Source organism: Lathyrus oleraceus, chromosome 2 (genome assembly GCF_024323335.1).
Source record: "Lathyrus oleraceus cultivar Zhongwan6 chromosome 2, CAAS_Psat_ZW6_1.0, whole genome shotgun sequence".
NCBI classification, from domain to species: domain Eukaryota; kingdom Viridiplantae; phylum Streptophyta; class Magnoliopsida; order Fabales; family Fabaceae; genus Lathyrus; species Lathyrus oleraceus.
The window spans coordinates 84170365-84187747 of record NC_066580.1 but is presented as its reverse complement, the minus strand read 5'-3'; the positions used below and the strand labels follow the sequence as shown (position 1 = coordinate 84187747).

The 17383-nt window shown below is 40.9% G+C and overlaps 2 protein-coding genes and 1 pseudogene across 2 annotated transcripts; 2 read left to right on the top strand and 1 right to left on the bottom strand.

Annotated features, from left to right (window-relative positions):
• The first annotated feature begins 1112 nt into the window (after positions 1 to 1112).
• Positions 1113 to 11500, top strand: LOC127122016 (uncharacterized). The gene is made up of 5 exons (XM_051052432.1): positions 1113 to 1963; positions 2050 to 3806; positions 3945 to 4030; positions 4136 to 4333; positions 11261 to 11500. The coding sequence occupies exons 1-5, from the start codon at positions 1113 to 1115 to the stop codon at positions 11498 to 11500; spliced, it is 3132 nt and encodes a 1043-aa protein (XP_050908389.1).
• A 445-nt stretch (positions 11501 to 11945) lies between these two features.
• LOC127122015 (uncharacterized) lies at positions 11946 to 14660 on the bottom strand. Its single transcript, XM_051052431.1, has 5 exons — positions 14655 to 14660; positions 14028 to 14139; positions 13786 to 13946; positions 12513 to 12854; positions 11946 to 12260 (listed from the first exon to the last, which is right to left on the bottom strand). The coding sequence occupies exons 1-5, from the start codon at positions 14658 to 14660 to the stop codon at positions 11946 to 11948; spliced, it is 936 nt and encodes a 311-aa protein (XP_050908388.1).
• Positions 14661 to 15061: 401 nt separating this feature from the next.
• LOC127122014 (E3 ubiquitin-protein ligase At3g02290-like) lies at positions 15062 to 15897 on the top strand (annotated as a pseudogene).
• The last annotated feature ends 1486 nt before the right edge of the window (positions 15898 to 17383 follow it).

The following is a 17383-nucleotide window of genomic DNA, read 5'->3' as shown; positions in this document are numbered from 1 at the left end:
TTAAGGAGCTCGAAGTGGAGAATGCCGAATTACGAATTCAGATGAACCGAGTTATCTTGGAAAATCAGAATTTGAAAGAGGAACGTAAGGGAAAAGCCCAAGAACTTGAGGATAGCAACAAGAGAGCCCGGCTATTGGAAGACCAGAAAGATGATCTTGATCATATCCTATTAGGTTCCACATCAGTGATCCGAACCAGGAAGGAAGAGCTCAAGAAAGCTGAGTATAGGATCTGTGAGTTAGGGAGATTGTTGGATAAATCTCTTATGGTTAAAAAAGAAATTAAGCTTGATTTTGAGGCACAGATCCGTGACTTGAGGGACGCTCTGAAGAAATGCGAGGAAAAGTTGTCTCGTGAGATCCTCCAAAAGGAAGAAGCTGAAAGAAACTGTCACCATCTCAGGTACCAGTTGGAAGAAGCTACTAGGAGGTTTGCAGTTTTGGAGAGCCAAGAAGGTGATGCAGCCTACTTACTCCTAAAGAATGATTGTGCGTACTGGAAAAGGTTGTATAGAGAGGCTAGAGCAACCTTAGATGAAGATCAGAAGGTCATCCAGAAACTCCAAGAGCTCTATGTTGAATGGAATGGCAAGTTCCGCAACTTAGCTAGGTTTGTTAACCTCAATATGTTGGAACTCCCAGAAAAACTCCAGGAAGCGGATTGGTGTATGTGTCCAGAAAACACACCTCCTCAAGTTTTCAATTTCGTCAAGTTTATCAAGAAGATGATGAACGAGCTCACCACAGATCTGACTACGATCATAAGAGTTGAGACATAACTTAAGTTTACTTGTACTTGAATTTGAATTGTTGGTGTTTAAATCCTTTTGTATTCGAATCATGTGTACTTGAAGTTAAATCTCTTTGTATTCGAATCTGATTTTAATTAATGGAAGTTGTCATTTTAGTTCTCAATTATTACATGTTATTCTTATATTGTAACATTGCTTGAACAAATAATAAAGATAACTAAGAGTTTTGCAAACAAATGCATCCATACATGCATTCATACATTTTCAAAAAAAAAAGAGTCTCACTCCGCCCTTTCTTCCACCAGTTTCACGCTGAATTTTCAACACCAGTATAATACTTGCGCCAGAGCAAGACAGAGAATGGCTGAACAAGAGCAAGAAAGCGCCCGAGTTAGAGCTGAACTAGACGAAATCAAAGGAGGCATGTCCCAGATGCGAGAGATGCTGCAAGCTTTAACCTTCAGGTTTGAGGTTCCACAAGCGACCGTTATTTCAGAGACCACGGGCCCAACAGTGGAAGTCCCACCTCAAAGGACGTTACCCTCAACCCTTCCTCCATATGGGCTACCTTATGACTTCGTCCCCCGAGCGGAGGTGGTGCACGACATGGGGCAACCTGTCCAACAAGCCGTGCCATTACCGGTTTACACTGAGGCACGTTCAGTCATCCATACTGTGGTTCCACCAGCCGCCTATGCTAGGCATGTTCCTCATTATGAAGATCAAAACCACATGTATCAGACTGTCGACTCAACCGTTGCTGGTGACAAAGTAAGGTTTGAGGATTTCAAAGAAGTAAAGGAGAACATGCAGCTCCTTGAGAAGAAGTTCCGGGATTTAGAGGGTGACCACGTCTTTGGATCTGCTGCCAAAGAAATGTGCCTTGTATCCGGGTTGGTGATTCCAGCAAAATTCAAAACCCCGGACTTCGACAAATACAAGGGGCATACTTGTCCAAAGAGCCATCTCATCATGTATTATCGAAAAATGGCTGCACACGTGGAAGATGACAAGCTGATGATCCATTGCTTTCAAGATAGTTTGAGTGGGGCTCCTTCCATGTGGTATTTGAGTCTGGATCAGAATAGGATCAGGTGTTTCCAAGACCTGTCAGATGCGTTCATAAAACACTACAAGTATAACATGGATATGACGCCTGACAGAAGACAGCTGCAGAGCATGTTCCAACATGATAAGGAGTCCTTCAAGGAGTATGCTCAAAGATGGAGGGAATTGGCTTCTCAGGTTGAACCACCTCTTGCTGAGAAAGAATTGGCCGTGTTGAATATGGTGTAAGGAATGGAAAACTGGCGGCTGTAGCTGGAACTTCAAATGCTAATCCAAAGAAGTTCTCTGGAGGGTTTCCTAGAAAGAAGGAAGGGGAAACAAATGTTGTGACTGTTGGTCAGGGAAGAGCTCCTCCAAGAAGGAGACCACAACAGTACCCACCTCAGCAATATGTTCAACAACCAGTTCCCTATCAGCAACCCATGTATCCCGTCCAGTATGCTCCGCAACCATACGTGGCTGCCGTTACGCCCGCATTCAATCAACAACCTGCTCAGGCTTATCAAGCGCCTCCAGCTTATCGACCAGCTCCAGTTCAACAACGTGTTGCGGCTCCGCCAGCTTATCAACAAGCACCAGCAGCTCCTGTTTATCAACAACTGAGAGCTCAAGCGCCGAGGCAGAATGCTCAAAACCAAAATAGGAGACAAGGGGAAAGGGCGACCTTCAATCCAATCCCAATGTCATACACTGAGTTGTATCCCTCCCTATTGCAAAAGGGGTTGGTGGTTCCCAAACCTTTGGGACCTCTACCTGATCGTCTTCCTCCATGGTACAACCCTAATGCACACTGTCCTTTTCATGAGGGTGCCCCCGGGCATGACCTAGAGGGTTGCTATGCTCTAAAGCATAGGGTTCGTGAGCTAATTGAAAGTAAGATCTTGTCTTTTAAGGACATGGGACCGAATGTGAAGAACAATCCTCTTCCTCCCCATGGAGATCCTGCGGTGAACGCCATTGAAGATGCATCTACTGTTGTTATGGTTGAGAAGGTGGAGGATGTTAAGACCCCTTTGGCAGCATTCCATGCCCGATTGGTGGAAGCCGGCCTGGTTAATGTTGATCATGACAACTGTGAAGAGTGTGCCACATACCCGAAGGGATGTCAGGTGGTACGAGACAACATTCAAGATCTGATGGATAAAGGAGTGCTTCAAATATCCAGTGTTGTGAAGAACGAAGACGTGTTGGTAATTGAACCTTGTTTCAATTTACCCGAACCAGTGGAAATCCCTTACTATAGCAGAAGGGTGGCGCCTGAGAATAGTCATCCGTCGCCTGTTGAAATATGTATGCCCGCACCTTTTCCGTATGAGAGCACCAAGGCAGTGCCTTGGAAATATGAGATTACTGTTGTGGATAAGGTAGTTGATGAAAGTTCAGACGCTGAAGTGACAGAAGCTGTAAGTGAAGACGTCACCAATATTGCAGGAATGAGCAGAATGACCCGTAGTGGTCGAATCTATACGCCCGAATTCAACGTGACTCCTCAGGGGCCAAACAAGGAATCAACAGTTGCAGCTCCCACTAAAGAACCAGAAGTGGTCCAATCCGAAGATGCTGTTGAATTCTTGAAGTTAATCAAGAGAAGTGACTACAAAGTGGTGGATCAACTACATCAAACACCATCTAAGATCTCTATTCTGTCTCTGTTATTGAGCTCCCAAGCCCATAGGGAAGCTTTGTTGAAGGTGCTTGCTCAAGCTCATGTAACACAAAGCATAACAGTAGACCAATTTGATGGAGTAGTTGCAAATATCACAGCCTGCAATACTTTGAGCTTCAGTGGAGAAGAATTACCTGAGGATGGACAAAATCACAACCATGCTCCCCATATCTTGGTGAAATGCAAAGATGATGCTTTGGCGAGAGTGTTGGTTGATACTGGATCTTCGCTGAATGTCATGCCAAAGAGAACACTCGCCAAATTATCTTATCAAGGACCAGCTATGAAGCCTAGTGCCTTGGTAGTGAAAGCTTTTGATGGTTCCAGGAGAACAGTGATTGGAGAGGTTGAATTGCCCATATTGATTGGCCCTCATGTATTCCCAATTAATTTCCAAGTCATGGATATTAATCCAGCATATAGCTGCTTATTGGGGCGTCCCTGGATTCATGCTGCAGGGGAAGTTACCTCCACCTTGCATCAGAAAATGAAGTTTGTAGTGGACAATCAATTAATCATCATTTCTGGAGAGGAGGACTTTGTGGTCAGTCACCTTTCATCCTTCAGATACATTGAGGCTGATGAGGACGCTTTGGAAACTTCTTTCCAAGCTCTTGAAATAGCCAATGCCACTTTTGTGGAAATGAAGGACCCTGTTGGGAAAGCTTGTTCATCCTTCGCGTCTCTGAAAAGCGCAAAGTCTAGTATTGAAGGAGGAAACCCTGAAGGTTGGGGTCAGCTTATCGATATTCGTGAGAAGCATGATCGCTTTGGTCTAGGATATGTGCCTTCCGCTGCGAAAGGAGCCCGCGTCCCTACAAAGGACAACACCCGAAGCATCCAGGAAGTATTCCTCAGCATAGGATTCATCCATGGAGATCAAGTCAATGCAATTGAAGATAGCACCGCGAATGAAGATGAGCCATGTTTGGTTTACCGGTGTGAGACAGCTTTGAACAACTGGAAGGCGGTTGAGATCCCCGAAATTTTTCCTTTGTCAAAGTAATAATTGTTGTATTTTCCTTTCAAATCCTTAGCTCTGCCCAAGGCTAAATGGATCATGTTGTAGGGCCCCTTTTCATTTTCAAATAATCATTATCAATGAATGAAAGACATTTTATTAAATTCTTTTTTCATTTACTAGGTTTTCTCATAAGAAAATGGCAATCTTTTCAAAAACAAAAAACTTTTCATTTATACATCTTTTATTTTTACTTTTCTAAAAAGAATCAATCATTCGAACATGCAGAATAAACGATAACCCCGTTGAATCCAATGACTTTACTACCTCTCATAACTTTGACTCCCCTATCTACCAAGCGGAAGAGGAGGGTGGAGAAGATTGTTACATCCCCGACGAACTGGCAAGGCTGCTCGAGCACGAGTCTAAAGCCCTTCAGCCACATGAAGAACCGGTGGAAACAATCAACCTTGGCACAGAGGAAGAGAAGAAAGAAGTCAAAATCGGTACCACGCTTGAAGCAAGCATCAAGGAGAGATTAGTTAAGCTGCTACAAGAATATGTGGATGTGTTTGCATGGTCATACCAGGATATGCCAGGTCTAGACACCGACATCGTTGAGCACAAGCTCCCGCTTCAGCCAGAATGCCCGCCAGTAAAACAAAAACTCCGAAGAACAAGACCAGATATGGCTCTGAAGATTCGTGAAGAAGTCAAACGACAATTTGACGCTGGTTTTCTCGCAGTGGCGAAGTACCCACAATGGGTAACTAACATTGTACCTGTGCCTAAAAAGGATGGCAAGGTGAGGATGTGTGTTGACTATAGGGATCTGAACAGAGCTAGTCCAAAGGACGATTTCCCTCTACCACACATTGATACTTTGGTAGATAACACTGCAAGATTTGTTGTCTTCTCCTTTATGGACGGTTTTTCGGGATACAATCAAATCAAGATGGCTCCAGATGACATGGAGAAGACCACTTTTATCACCCCTTGGGGGACTTTTTGCTACAAGGTAATGCCTTTCGGTCTCAAAAATGCTGGGGCAACTTACCAAAGAGCTATGGTCACTCTCTTCCATGATATGATGCACAAGGAGATAGAGGTCTATGTTGACGACATGATCGCTAAATCTCAGAATGAAGAAGATCATATGAGCCATCTGAAGAAGCTGTTTGAACACCTCAGAAAGTTTAGATTACGATTAAACCCTGCAAAATGCACATATGGTGTCCGTTCGGGAAAGTTGCTTGGCTTCATCGTTAGTCAACGAGGAATTGAGGTAGACCCTAACAAGGTCCGAGCTATACAGGAAATGCCTGCTCCACGCACCGAGCGAGAGGTCAGAGGCTTCCTTGGACGTTTGAATTACATCTCAAGGTTTATCTCACACATGACGGCCACGTGTGAGCCTATATTCAAATTGCTTCGAAAGGACCAAGCTGTTGAATGGAATTCGGATTGTCAAAATGCTTTTGAGAAGATCCATCAATACTTGCAAGAGCCTCCAATTTTGATTCCACCTGTCCCGGGAAAGCCATTAATCATGTATATGATTGTGCTTGAAGGATCAATGGGATGCGTGTTGGGGCAGCATGACGAAACTGGTCGGAAAGAACATGCTATTTACTATCTGAGTAAAAAGTTTACCGATTGTGAAAGTCGATATTCACTTTTGGAGAAAACTTGTTGTGCGCTAGCATGGGCCGCTCGTCGTTTGAGGCAGTACATGATTTGCCATACTACTTTATTGATCTCGAAGATGGATCCAATAAAGTATATCTTTGAGAAACCTGCCTTAATGGTAAGACTTTCCCGTTGGCAGATGCTTTTGTCCGAGTACGACATCCAGTACGTAACCCAGAAGGCAATTAAGGGAAGTGTGTTAGCAGAGTATCTTGCTCACCGACCAGTTGAAGACTATTAGCCCTTGAAGTTTGATTTCCCCGATGAGGATATAATGGTGATAAAGGATTGTGAGATCCCAGGCCCAGATGAAGGACCAGAACCAGGATCTCGATGGAAGCTCGCGTTCGATGGTTCTTCCAATTACAGTGGTCATGGTGTGGGAGCTGTTTTGATGAATCCAAATGGTGGCTTTACTCCATTCACAACAAGGTTGTGCTTTGATTGTACAAATAATGTTGCCGAATATGAAGCCTGTATCCTTGGTCTTGAAGCTGCAATTGATCTCCGAATCAAGATCCTTGAGGTGTATGGAGATTCAGCCTTGGTGATCTACCAAGTCAAAGGAGAATGGGAAACTCGCGATAAGAAGCTGATCCCGTATCGCGCTCATGTTGTGAAGATGATGGAATACTTCGATGATATCACTTTCCATCACATCCCAAGAGTAGAGAATCAAGTGGCTGACGCTTTGGTAACATTAGCATCAATGTACCAAGTCAGATTCCATAATGAAGCTCCACTTATTCGAATCGAGCGAAGGGATGAGCCTGCTTACTGTCAGCTGATTGAAGAAGAAACTGATGGTAAACCATGGTTTCATGACATCAAGCGATATCTTCTAAATCAAGAGTATCCAGAAGATGCTACATTGTTGGATAAGAAAACTCTGAGGAGGTTATCGTCCAAATTCTTTTTGAGCAATGATGTGCTTTACAAGAGAAACCATGACATGGTTCTGCTCAGATGCGTGGATAGACACGAAGCAGACATGTTAATCAAGGAGATTCATGAAGGATCCTTTGGAACCCATGCTAATGGACATGCCATGGCCAAGAAGATTTTGAGAGCTGGCTATTATTGGTTGACCATGGAGTCCGATTGTTTCAGCTATGCAAGAAAATGTCATAAATGCCAAATTTATGCTGATAAGGTGCATGTACCGCCAACACTGCTGAATGTTTTGACATCACCTTGGCCTTTTTCAATGTGGGGCATCGACATGATTGGTGCTAGAGAACCTAAGGCTTCCAATGGTCACCGCTTCATCCTGGTTGCCATTGATTACTTTACTAAATGGGTGGAGGCTGCTTCCTACACCAATGTGACGAGACATGTGGTTGCTCGCTTTATCAAGAAGGAGATTATCTGCCGCTATGGAATCCCAAGCAAGATCATCACCGACAACGGTTCAAACTTGAACAACAAGACAATGACAGAATTATGTGAGAGTTTCAAGATTGACCACCATAATTCTTCTCCATACCGTCCAAAGATGAACGGTGTTGTTGAAGCTGCCATTAAAAATATCAAGAAGATCCTGCAAAAGATGGTGAAAACTTATAAGGATTGGCACGAGATGCTACCCTTTGCTTTGCATGGATACCGGACCTCAGTCCGCACTTCAACAGGGGCAACCCCATTCTCCTTAGTATATGGGATGGACGCAGTCCTCCCAATCGAAGTAGAGATACCTTCAACAAGAATATTGATGGAAGCCAAGCTGGACGAAGCTGAATGGATCCAGAACAATTATGATCAACTTAATCTGATTGATAAGAAGCGTATGACCGCTTTGTGCCATGGACAATTGTACCAGCAATGAATCAAGAAAGCTTTTGACAAAAAAGTCCGTCCTCGAGAGTTCAAGGAAGGAGATCTTGTGCTCAAGAAGATCTTGCCAGTACACAAAGATTCACGTGGGAAGTGGACTCCCAACTATGAAGGCCCATACGTTGTAAAGAGAGCCTACTCTGGAGGTGCTCTATTTCTCACAACTATGGATGGCGAAGAGCTCAGTCACCCTGTGAACTCTGATGCAGTCAAAAGATACTATGCCTAACAAATCCCAGTGGACTGAAAACCCGAAAGGGCGGTCCAGGAAAAAGTTAGGGATAAAAAAATGGTAGCTCGCTAAGTCGAAAACCTGAAAGGGCGACTTAGGCAAAAAAGAGCGTCCCGGTGGATTGAAAACCCGAAAGGGCGATCCAGGCAAAAATTAGGGACAAAAGGCATAGACTGCATCGGTTGTCACTGATCAACACAGAAGAGCTAAAAATGGAAGATCAATCTAGTTACTCCCTTCGGAAGCGAGGTCTCATGGAGTCATTGTTATTAGGGATAGTAGTAGTCATTGTGATTCAATGTAAACCTTTCCCTATTGCCATTTTCAAATTTGTAACATTCCAGGGAGCTATGCCATTTGCGTGCTACCATTCTTGAATAAATACAAGTTTACCCATCAAATTCTATCATTTGCTGTTTTTCTCTGATTTTCTTTGTTATGCAAAATGTCATTTATTTGTTAATAATGAAATTTTGAACTCAAAAAAAGATTTTTTCAACATATTGAGAAACACAATTTTGCCTTGACATGTGGAAATATTAAAAGGAAATATTCCGTCTTTCCCCGCAAGTCTCAAGTTGCAAGACTCCCTTTGGATGATCAATATCTATCTCCAGAGAGCACAAATTGATCATTCTCTGGAAGGATTATTGGGCCAGTTGTAACTGTTTAGCTTGATAGATCCTCCTTTGATGCATTTACTCACTCCTTTGGTTGAGTTATTGGTGTTGAAGATTCAGTACCTCCATAAAGCTTTCCCTAATGTTTAGTCTGTATATTGTCAGCATTTGCATTTCATGATCATTCATACATCATGCATATAAGCAAAATCCAAAGCATGCATAGCCGAAATGTACTTCGTGCTCATTTTGCATTGACCTAGGTCTTGTTGTTGATCCTACATCCTTTGACATCTAATTCTGGTTTGTCTTTGGTGCCCTTAAACCAACACCCGGTTTTCGCAGTCATTTTCAAAGTCCAATTGTTGTTGGCACGTACAGAAAGTTTAATTACCCTGTCTTTCCTGATGGTTCCGTGAAAGTCATGTATGATTTATCATCTTGAGGAATTTCCAGAAGCTTGGAGGTTCTTCGTGTTAGAAAGCTCCAATGATGTTCCTTTGTTTGTTTTCCAATATTCTCAGGTCATGTATGAACCTATTGGTAAGACTCCCTTTGTTTTTTTTTTCCAAGTGATGTCAGGTCATGTATGAACCTATTGATGAAACTTGCTTTGTATGTTTTCCAATGTTCTCAGGTCATGTATGAACCTATTGGTAAAACTCCCTTCGATTTTTTCCAAGTGTCGTCAGGTCATGTATGAACCTGCCTGTTAAAAATTCTTTGAATAATCAAGTGTTGACAGGTCATGTATGAACCTGCTGTTGAAAATTCTTTGGATGTTCCAGCATTGTTAGGTCATGTATGAACCTGTTGCTGTTGAGCTTTTATGCCAATATTCCCAGGTCATGTCTGAACCTGTTTTTGAAGAATCTTTCCAATGGTGTCAAGTCATGTATGAACTTGTTGTGGAAATTTTCTCAAAATGTTCCAGCATTGTTAGGTCATGTATGAACCCGTTGTGGCTGAACCTTTTATTCCAATGTCGGCAAGTCATGTATGAACTTGTTCTGGAAATTTTCTCGAAGTATTCAAGTTTGTCATCAGGTCATGTATGAACCTATTGATATACTCTTTTTGAATTTTTCTGAGTTTGTTAGGTCATGTCTGAACCTACTGTCAGAAATTCTTGATATTCTCCAGCATTGTCAGGTCATGTATGAACCCATTGCTGTTGAGCTTTCATTCCAGTATTACCAGGTCATGTATGAACCTGTTTTGAAGTATCTTTCTCTATGTTTATTTCAGTGTTGTCAGGTCATGTATGAACTTGTTGACACACTCTTTTGATTTTTCTGTTTGTTGTCAAGTCATGTTTGAACTTGCTGTCAGAACCGTTCTTGGTATTCCCCAACATTGTCAGGTCATGTATGAACCTGCTGTTGAGCTTTTATTCCTGTGTTACCAAGTCATGTCTGAACTTATTTTGAAGAATCTTTTTCTTTGATTATTCCAGTATTATCAGGTCATGTATGAACCTGTTGCTGAACCTTTTGTTTCAATGTTGTCAGGTCATGTATGAACCTGTTGTAGAAGTCTTTCTTATTCGGTTTTAGTAAGTCATGTGTGAACTTACTGCCGAAATCTCTTGTATTCCAAGTGTCGTTAATCGAATTTTACTTTGAGTACTCTCTAGTGTGTGTCTGATTCTCCAGCAAGATTGTTTTCCCCAGCGAGTTGGTTTTTACCATTTGTCTGTCTCCCTGTGGACCATCAGTATTCCCCACAGATTGGTTTGTCAAGTAGCATCTCCTGTTAAGATTTCACCGTGTCCCTAACAAATAAAATTCAAAAAAAAATCACGCATCCATGCATATCATATCATAGCATTTTCATATTTTTTTCAGGTTCAAAATCTGGATCTCCATGGTATTTAACCATCCCCCACTACGATCTGATGAAAAATGCTGTTTCATTTTCCTCTGGTGGAGGATGTTTAAATAGGGGCAACTGTCATACCCCGATTTTGGCCTTGAAAAATTTTCCCCCCATCAATCACTCGTTTGCATTCTTTCTTCATTCACCTTCATATCCTTCATTCATGTTCATGTTTACTATTTCATATTTTTCAAATCTACATTCATATTTTCTTCATTCACATTGAAAAAAGTTCCATTCATATTCAAGAATTTCCACATACTCATTCATAGTTCGATTCCTTCGTTCATTCATTCAATCATAATCATCAATTTACATGGCATATGAATAACTTATAATAATAAAATAAAAAAACGTCTCATCACATGAATACATGAAGTTTCTAAGATGCAAAGGAGATCCTTGTCTTGCTACAAGAAACACCAATTTTCATTCATTGCAAATCATAGATTATCCAACAAAAAATACATAATTTACAAAGAGAAGCACGTAGCATTATCTGATCACGTGAAATTCACAACTGAGTCCTTTATCGGCCTTGATGTTATGAACTATATTCAGCTTCTCGGTCCTGAATATGAACTCTTGAAGAAGAAGTATCTGGATGAATCTTCTGAGAGAAAACGACTTCACAAGTGCAATACGATTGTCTTCACGACGTTTCATATCCACATGGCTACGTTCACGCTTCATTTTCTACTACCTGCTGATTCATCTGCTGCTGAAGGTCCATACAAGATATTCTTGTGTCTGGAACACGGGTTTCTGCCAGTTTTAGTTGCCCAAGAAGAACCGCCTTAGATGAGAGGCTAAAAAGCAGTGAGTATTCAACTGCAGCTTTATGTGGAACGTTGCTTCACCAAATATTTCAGGCTGGACTTACAAATGACAATCTTACAATAAACTTTTTGGAATGTTATACAAAAGTGGTTTTAAAAAAAAATGTTGAAAGCTTGTTTGCATGTGGAGTAAATGAAAAGGATGTTCGCAAAACCATGATTGATGGTATCCCTAAAATATACAATTGGATCATGCTGTTCAGAAATATGGAGGCATTGCTTGAACTTTTAGATCAAGTTGAAGATGCAATTGGTGTTGATAATGATACAATTTGTGATAAAAACACTCATTCCTTTAAATCACAAGATGGCATTGCTAACGAGCTCCCTGTCAGAGTCAACCATCTAGTTGAAAGTACTAAATCACATATACCTAAAGAGGTTGTTGGTGATTTCTCCAATTCTAATTATTTGGTTTTGGAGAAACGAGACTGCTCAACTAATGCCTGTCTAGCATTGGTTTCTGATAGATAAAGCCATTGGAAATATGGCATCCGTATTTGGAGGGATAGAAGGGAAGCTTGAGCACAATCCTTCCGTGTTTTATTGCCAGCATCAATGGAAGAGTGAACTTCAGCAGCTTCAATGAAGTAGCGCATGGAATCCAACAAGTCTTCATCCTGGTCCTTGTTATAACGCCGAAACCACTGCTCACATGATTGCTCTGCTCTGGACTCTAAAAGAGTGGCCGTCTCATGTTTCATATCAAAATGAGTATAGACCTGTAAAGAAGACAAATGAAAGATGTTAAGCAACAATGACTCCGGGAACAGAGAAACAAAAAGAAAAAAAACTATATGAGCAAGTGAAAAATGCAACGCGCACACTTCTTAAGTAGATGCTTCGAAACAGTATGCAACATTGAAATATAATTAACTAATTAATTGTATTTGAATGTAAGCAACACACAACCATCAATCTACAGACAAAGCTCAGTAGCCAGCATTTCATCAATATAGAAATTAAATACAAACCAGGGCAAATGCATCAAGGTCATTAGGGTTGAAATGCTTCAAAGATGTAAGAACGGCCATTCGAAAACCTCTGACAGCCTCAGCAGTGCCTGTGTTTGTGTCGGCAGCAGCAGAATACTTTTGAAGAAGAAGATCCAATTGACCATTTTCTATAAGAATGCCAAGAATGAAATTGAGAGCATAAAAAATTTCAACTCCAGTTATCAGGCGAGCCAAGCACGGGAAATCACCCTCCAAAACATAAGCATCAACCCTAGTTGCAGCAAGGGAAACAAGAACATCAACTCGATCAAGGCAAGTAGATGATTTGTAGAAGTGATGGGACAGAATAAGAAGCTCAACCTGAAAATGCCAATTTCACAGGAAGAACATTGTCAGCTCAAGACAAAGGAATGAGTCAGCCAGAATTGTTAAGATACATTCTTAACTAATATTTCTTTCATACAAATTACAGCTACTCAACGATTATCCCTTTAAAAGATAGGGCAGCGCACAACAGCAGCAGAAGAGAGGGGTATACCAGTTCTCAAGTTGTTATTGGATAAAGAGGAGCAAGTCTTAAATATGATCTTGTAAGAATGGTCATACAACAACACCGAGTTTATGGCATAAATTGTCTTCTAATCCTCAACATTCACGGAAAACTTGATTAAAATTCACTTCTTCTGCTCTTATTCTAGACTAGTTTACTCACTTGACATGTTCTCTCGAGCGAGAGTTAGAGTGGGTGTTGAAAAGCGTGTTCCTAGCACTCCTCTTTTTTTTATGTCTACGACTGAAGTTCTACCACACCCGAGGTAATTATGGGTCAATTTTTCGGTCAAATGTATTGGCTGGATAATGGCTTAACAACTTGCCTCCATCCTAGAAAAACAACTTGCAAGTTTACTAACCAATAAATACATGTCAACATTGAAATTGATTCACATGTGGTTTGTTGGTGATTTCTCCAATTCTAATTATTTGGTTTATGAATAGTGCACAACAGTGGTTTCTCCAATCTATTATGCACTATTCACTTTGTTTACAATATTAGCCGGTGCAATCATGTTTAAGGATTATTCAGGACAAAGTATGAGCAGTATTGCATCAGAGCTATGTGGGTTTCATCACTGTTTTATCTGTAACAACTGTATTGCACTGCACTAGAATACCAGATCCTCCCGTCAATACCGATGTGCATAGTCCCCTGTCACTAAAACTCTATCAGCATTACAAACATAATGAAGAACAGTTTTGGAGAATACAACAACACAAAAATTAAATGCAAAACCTGTTTGATGAAGGCCTCTATTCCGTGTTTCTGTTGAAGGTTCAAGAATGGAATCTTTGGTGTCGGACTCATTCGAAAACCTCTGACAGCCTCAGCAGTGCCTGTGTTTGTGTCGGCAGCAGCAGAATACTTTTGAAGAAGAAGATCCAATTGACCATTTTCTATAAGAATGCCAAGAATGAAATTGAGAGCATAAAAAATTTCAACTCCAGTTATCAGGCGAGCCAAGCACGGGAAATCACCCTCCAAAACATAAGCATCAACCCTAGTTGCAGCAAGGGAAACAAGAACATCAACTCGATCAAGGCAAGTAGATGATTTGTAGAAGTGATGGGACAGAATAAGAAGCTCAACCTGAAAATGCCAATTTCACAGGAAGAACATTGTCAGCTCAAGACAAAGGAATGAGTCATCCAGAATTGTTAAGATACATTCTTAACTAATATTTCTTTCATACAAATTACAGCTACTCAACGATTATCCCTTTAAAAGATAGGGCAGCGCACAACAGCAGCAGAAGAGAGGGGTATACCAGTTCTCAAGTTGTTATTGGATAAAGAGGAGCAAGTCTTAAATATGATCTTGTAAGAATGGTCATACAACAACACCGAGTTTATGGCATAAATTGTCTTCTAATCCTCAACATTCACGGAAAACTTGATTAAAATTCACTTCTTCTGCTCTTATTCTAGACTAGTTTACTCACTTGACATGTTCTCTCGAGCGAGAGTTAGAGTGGGTGTTGAAAAGCGTGTTCCTAGCACTCCTCTTTTTTTTATGTCTACGACTGAAGTTCTACCACACCCGAGGTAATTATGGGTCAATTTTTCGGTCAAATGTATTGGCTGGATAATGGCTTAACAACTTGCCTCCATCCTAGAAAAACAACTTGCAAGTTTACTAACCAATAAATACATGTCAACATTGAAATTGATTCACATGTGGTTTGTTGGTGATTTCTCCAATTCTAATTATTTGGTTTATGAATAGTGCACAACAGTGGTTTCTCCAATCTATTATGCACTATTCACTTTGTTTACAATATTAGCCGGTGCAATCATGTTTAAGGATTATTCAGGACAAAGTATGAGCAGTATTGCATCAGAGCTATGTGGGTTTCATCACTGTTTTATCTGTAACAACTGTATTGCACTGCACTAGAATACCAGATCCTCCCGTCAATACCGATGTGCATAGTCCCCTGTCACTAAAACTCTATCAGCATTACAAACATAATGAAGAACAGTTTTGGAGAATACAACAACACAAAAATTAAATGCAAAACCTGTTTGATGAAGGCCTCTATTCCGTGTTTCTGTTGAAGGTTCAAGAATGGAATCTTTGGTGTCGGACTGTTGTGTTCAGTTGGAACAGGTAACTCCGTGGCAGTGGTCGAGTTGCGACGGAGATGATGCGAGGCAATCAAGGTTGCTGGATAGTACACACAAGCATTCTTCTTGTGTCTACTGTATCCCTCCACACCGACTGGCTGAAATAAGAAGATTATGTGAAGACTACAAAAAGAAAGAGAACAACAACAAAATACATTATCGCTTCAATTTCGCAGTTTCATAGCAATTCTCGCCGAAAAATCCAAACTTTCACCTCAAAACTTTTGTATACTCTTCTCAATTTCACACTTCCAGGAACGGCATGTGTCTCAGTTGTTTGGTACAGAATCTTTTGAATGTGTGTGCATCAATATTCCGAAGAGGCGAAGCACTTTCAATTTCTTTATCTCTTTACGGAACAACATCCATGACATCTGCAGCATCACTTGATAATTCTCTACCGGACATGTACTGTTCTCCTCCAAGGCCCTTGCCATATGATGCCCGAGAAGATGAATTGAAGATGTACCGTTCTAAGTCTGCATCAAGAACTTTCATCATCAAAATACACACTTGGAGTCGGGCTTGTTTACACGTCACCATCAGAAGAAGAGGATATCTGTCCAACTTGCCTCGAAGAATAAACTAAAGAGAATCCCAAGATAATGACAAAATGCTCTCATCATTTTCACCTTAGCTGCATCTTGAGTGGACGGAGAGAAGTGACAACTGTCCAGTTTGTGGAAAGGAGATGGAATTCAATGAGACAATATACTCTTGATAATCTGGAGGTGGATAAAAGCAACATGTAAAGATAGTAGTCAGGCTGCAGTGAAAAGAAAAATCATTAAGAATCAGAGAGAATTTGAATTTGAAGTCAGTATTCTGGGAATAATTCAACACAAAAAATACCATGTATCCCGTGCTTGGGATGGATATAATGATCTAGAAACTATTAACACGCAGCAAGTTCATTCAAGCATTTTTGAAAATGCCATGAATTTGTCTTCGGATGTTCATGGTTTGCCCGAAGCTTCGGTGTCTGATGTTGAGATCAAGCCAAATGATTTACCTCATCATAATGGTGTTAAACATGTCCATGCTGCATACCTCAAACCTGCAGTTTTTGTCTCCAAACGAGCAAAATAGAGTGCACATCAGCCCAATAATAATAATTCAACCATACTACTAAACCACAACAATTCAGAGAATGCAGGAATCATTTACAACAGCTTTGATTTATCACATTCAGATTGACTAATTTGGAGAATGTGTTAAAAATACAGAAGAACCTACTGAGTCTCAACATACCAATTCACCAGTGCTAGAAGAACCTGCTGAAACTCAGCACAAGGAGGCTCCAAAAATAACCGACAGAGGTTTTTCATTGCTGCAAAACAGAAGCAGGAGGAGCAACAACTGTTAATACACCAACAACAAATGCGATACACAGTGGACCCGTTATTGCTTTTCCATTCTTTTGCTTGCATTTCACTGCAGTAAAACACACGTTAACACTCAACAAAGCGGTAAAATTCCACCAGTAATCCAAAAAAGGAATTGAGACAAATTCAAAGCAAGAAAGCATAGGATCGTATTACCTCTTCAGATTGAGTACCAAATTGAGGCAAACAAACTGAGCACCTTAAAGCACTCCCAAGAGCATGCCCTTTTGATCTCCATAAGCTGAATCAAAAACCCTAACCAGATGAGTATAAAAAGAGGAGAGCTGGAAAAAACCCAAAATTTTTCTAGAGGAGAGAGCGGCTACTGTTGAAATTTTTCTTAAGAAAACCCTAGAAAATAAGTTCTCGACGGAAAGAAGGCAAAACGGCGGAAGATTAACAAGGCCTTTATCCAAGTGTAGCACGGAGCAAGCTCACGCAGACGACGTTACCTTCCCTTCGACCGTGTGATCTCGTCGTAACAGGTAAACTTTCCTTCTCGAATCATGTTGTTGCTTTGTTTATTCGATCCCGACCAGTAGCATTCGGTCCAGTCCCTAGGATGAGAAAAGGGTCGGTGTTTATGTTCATCGCGATTTGTTTCGAGCTGCAGACTCATCATCTTTGTTTGTGGCGTGGTCGACTTTGTTTGATTTTCATTTACTAGAAAAAAAAATTGCTTTGGGAAGAAGGTCGTTTGGTTTGACGTTGTTATTCTCATTTTTTCGTTTTATTTTTATGAGCTGGGATTACTTAATGACGGGTATTATGGGTTTGTTTCTAAAGCCAAAATCCAGTGGACCATATTTTCCTTTTATTGTT

Bases quoted from the DNA above. Each gene is read 5' to 3' on its own strand.
- LOC127122016 (XM_051052432.1), top strand. From the start codon at position 1,113: ATGGCTGAACAAGAGCAAGAAAGCGCCCGAGTTAGAGCTGAACTAGAC. The intron at 1,964-2,049 runs GTATGCTCAAAG...ATATGGTGTAAG, and splicing joins GATAAGGAGTCCTTCAAGGA to GAATGGAAAACTGGCGGCTG. The intron at 3,807-3,944 runs GTTCCAGGAGAA...TTCATGCTGCAG, and splicing joins GGTAGTGAAAGCTTTTGATG to GGGAAGTTACCTCCACCTTG.
- LOC127122015 (XM_051052431.1), bottom strand. The intron at 13,947-14,027 runs GTGATTTCCCGT...GCATTCTTATAG, and splicing joins TGATGCTTATGTTTTGGAGG to AAAATGGTCAATTGGATCTT. The intron at 12,261-12,512 runs GTTTGTATTTAA...TCTTCTTTACAG, and splicing joins ACCTTGATGCATTTGCCCTG to GTCTATACTCATTTTGATAT.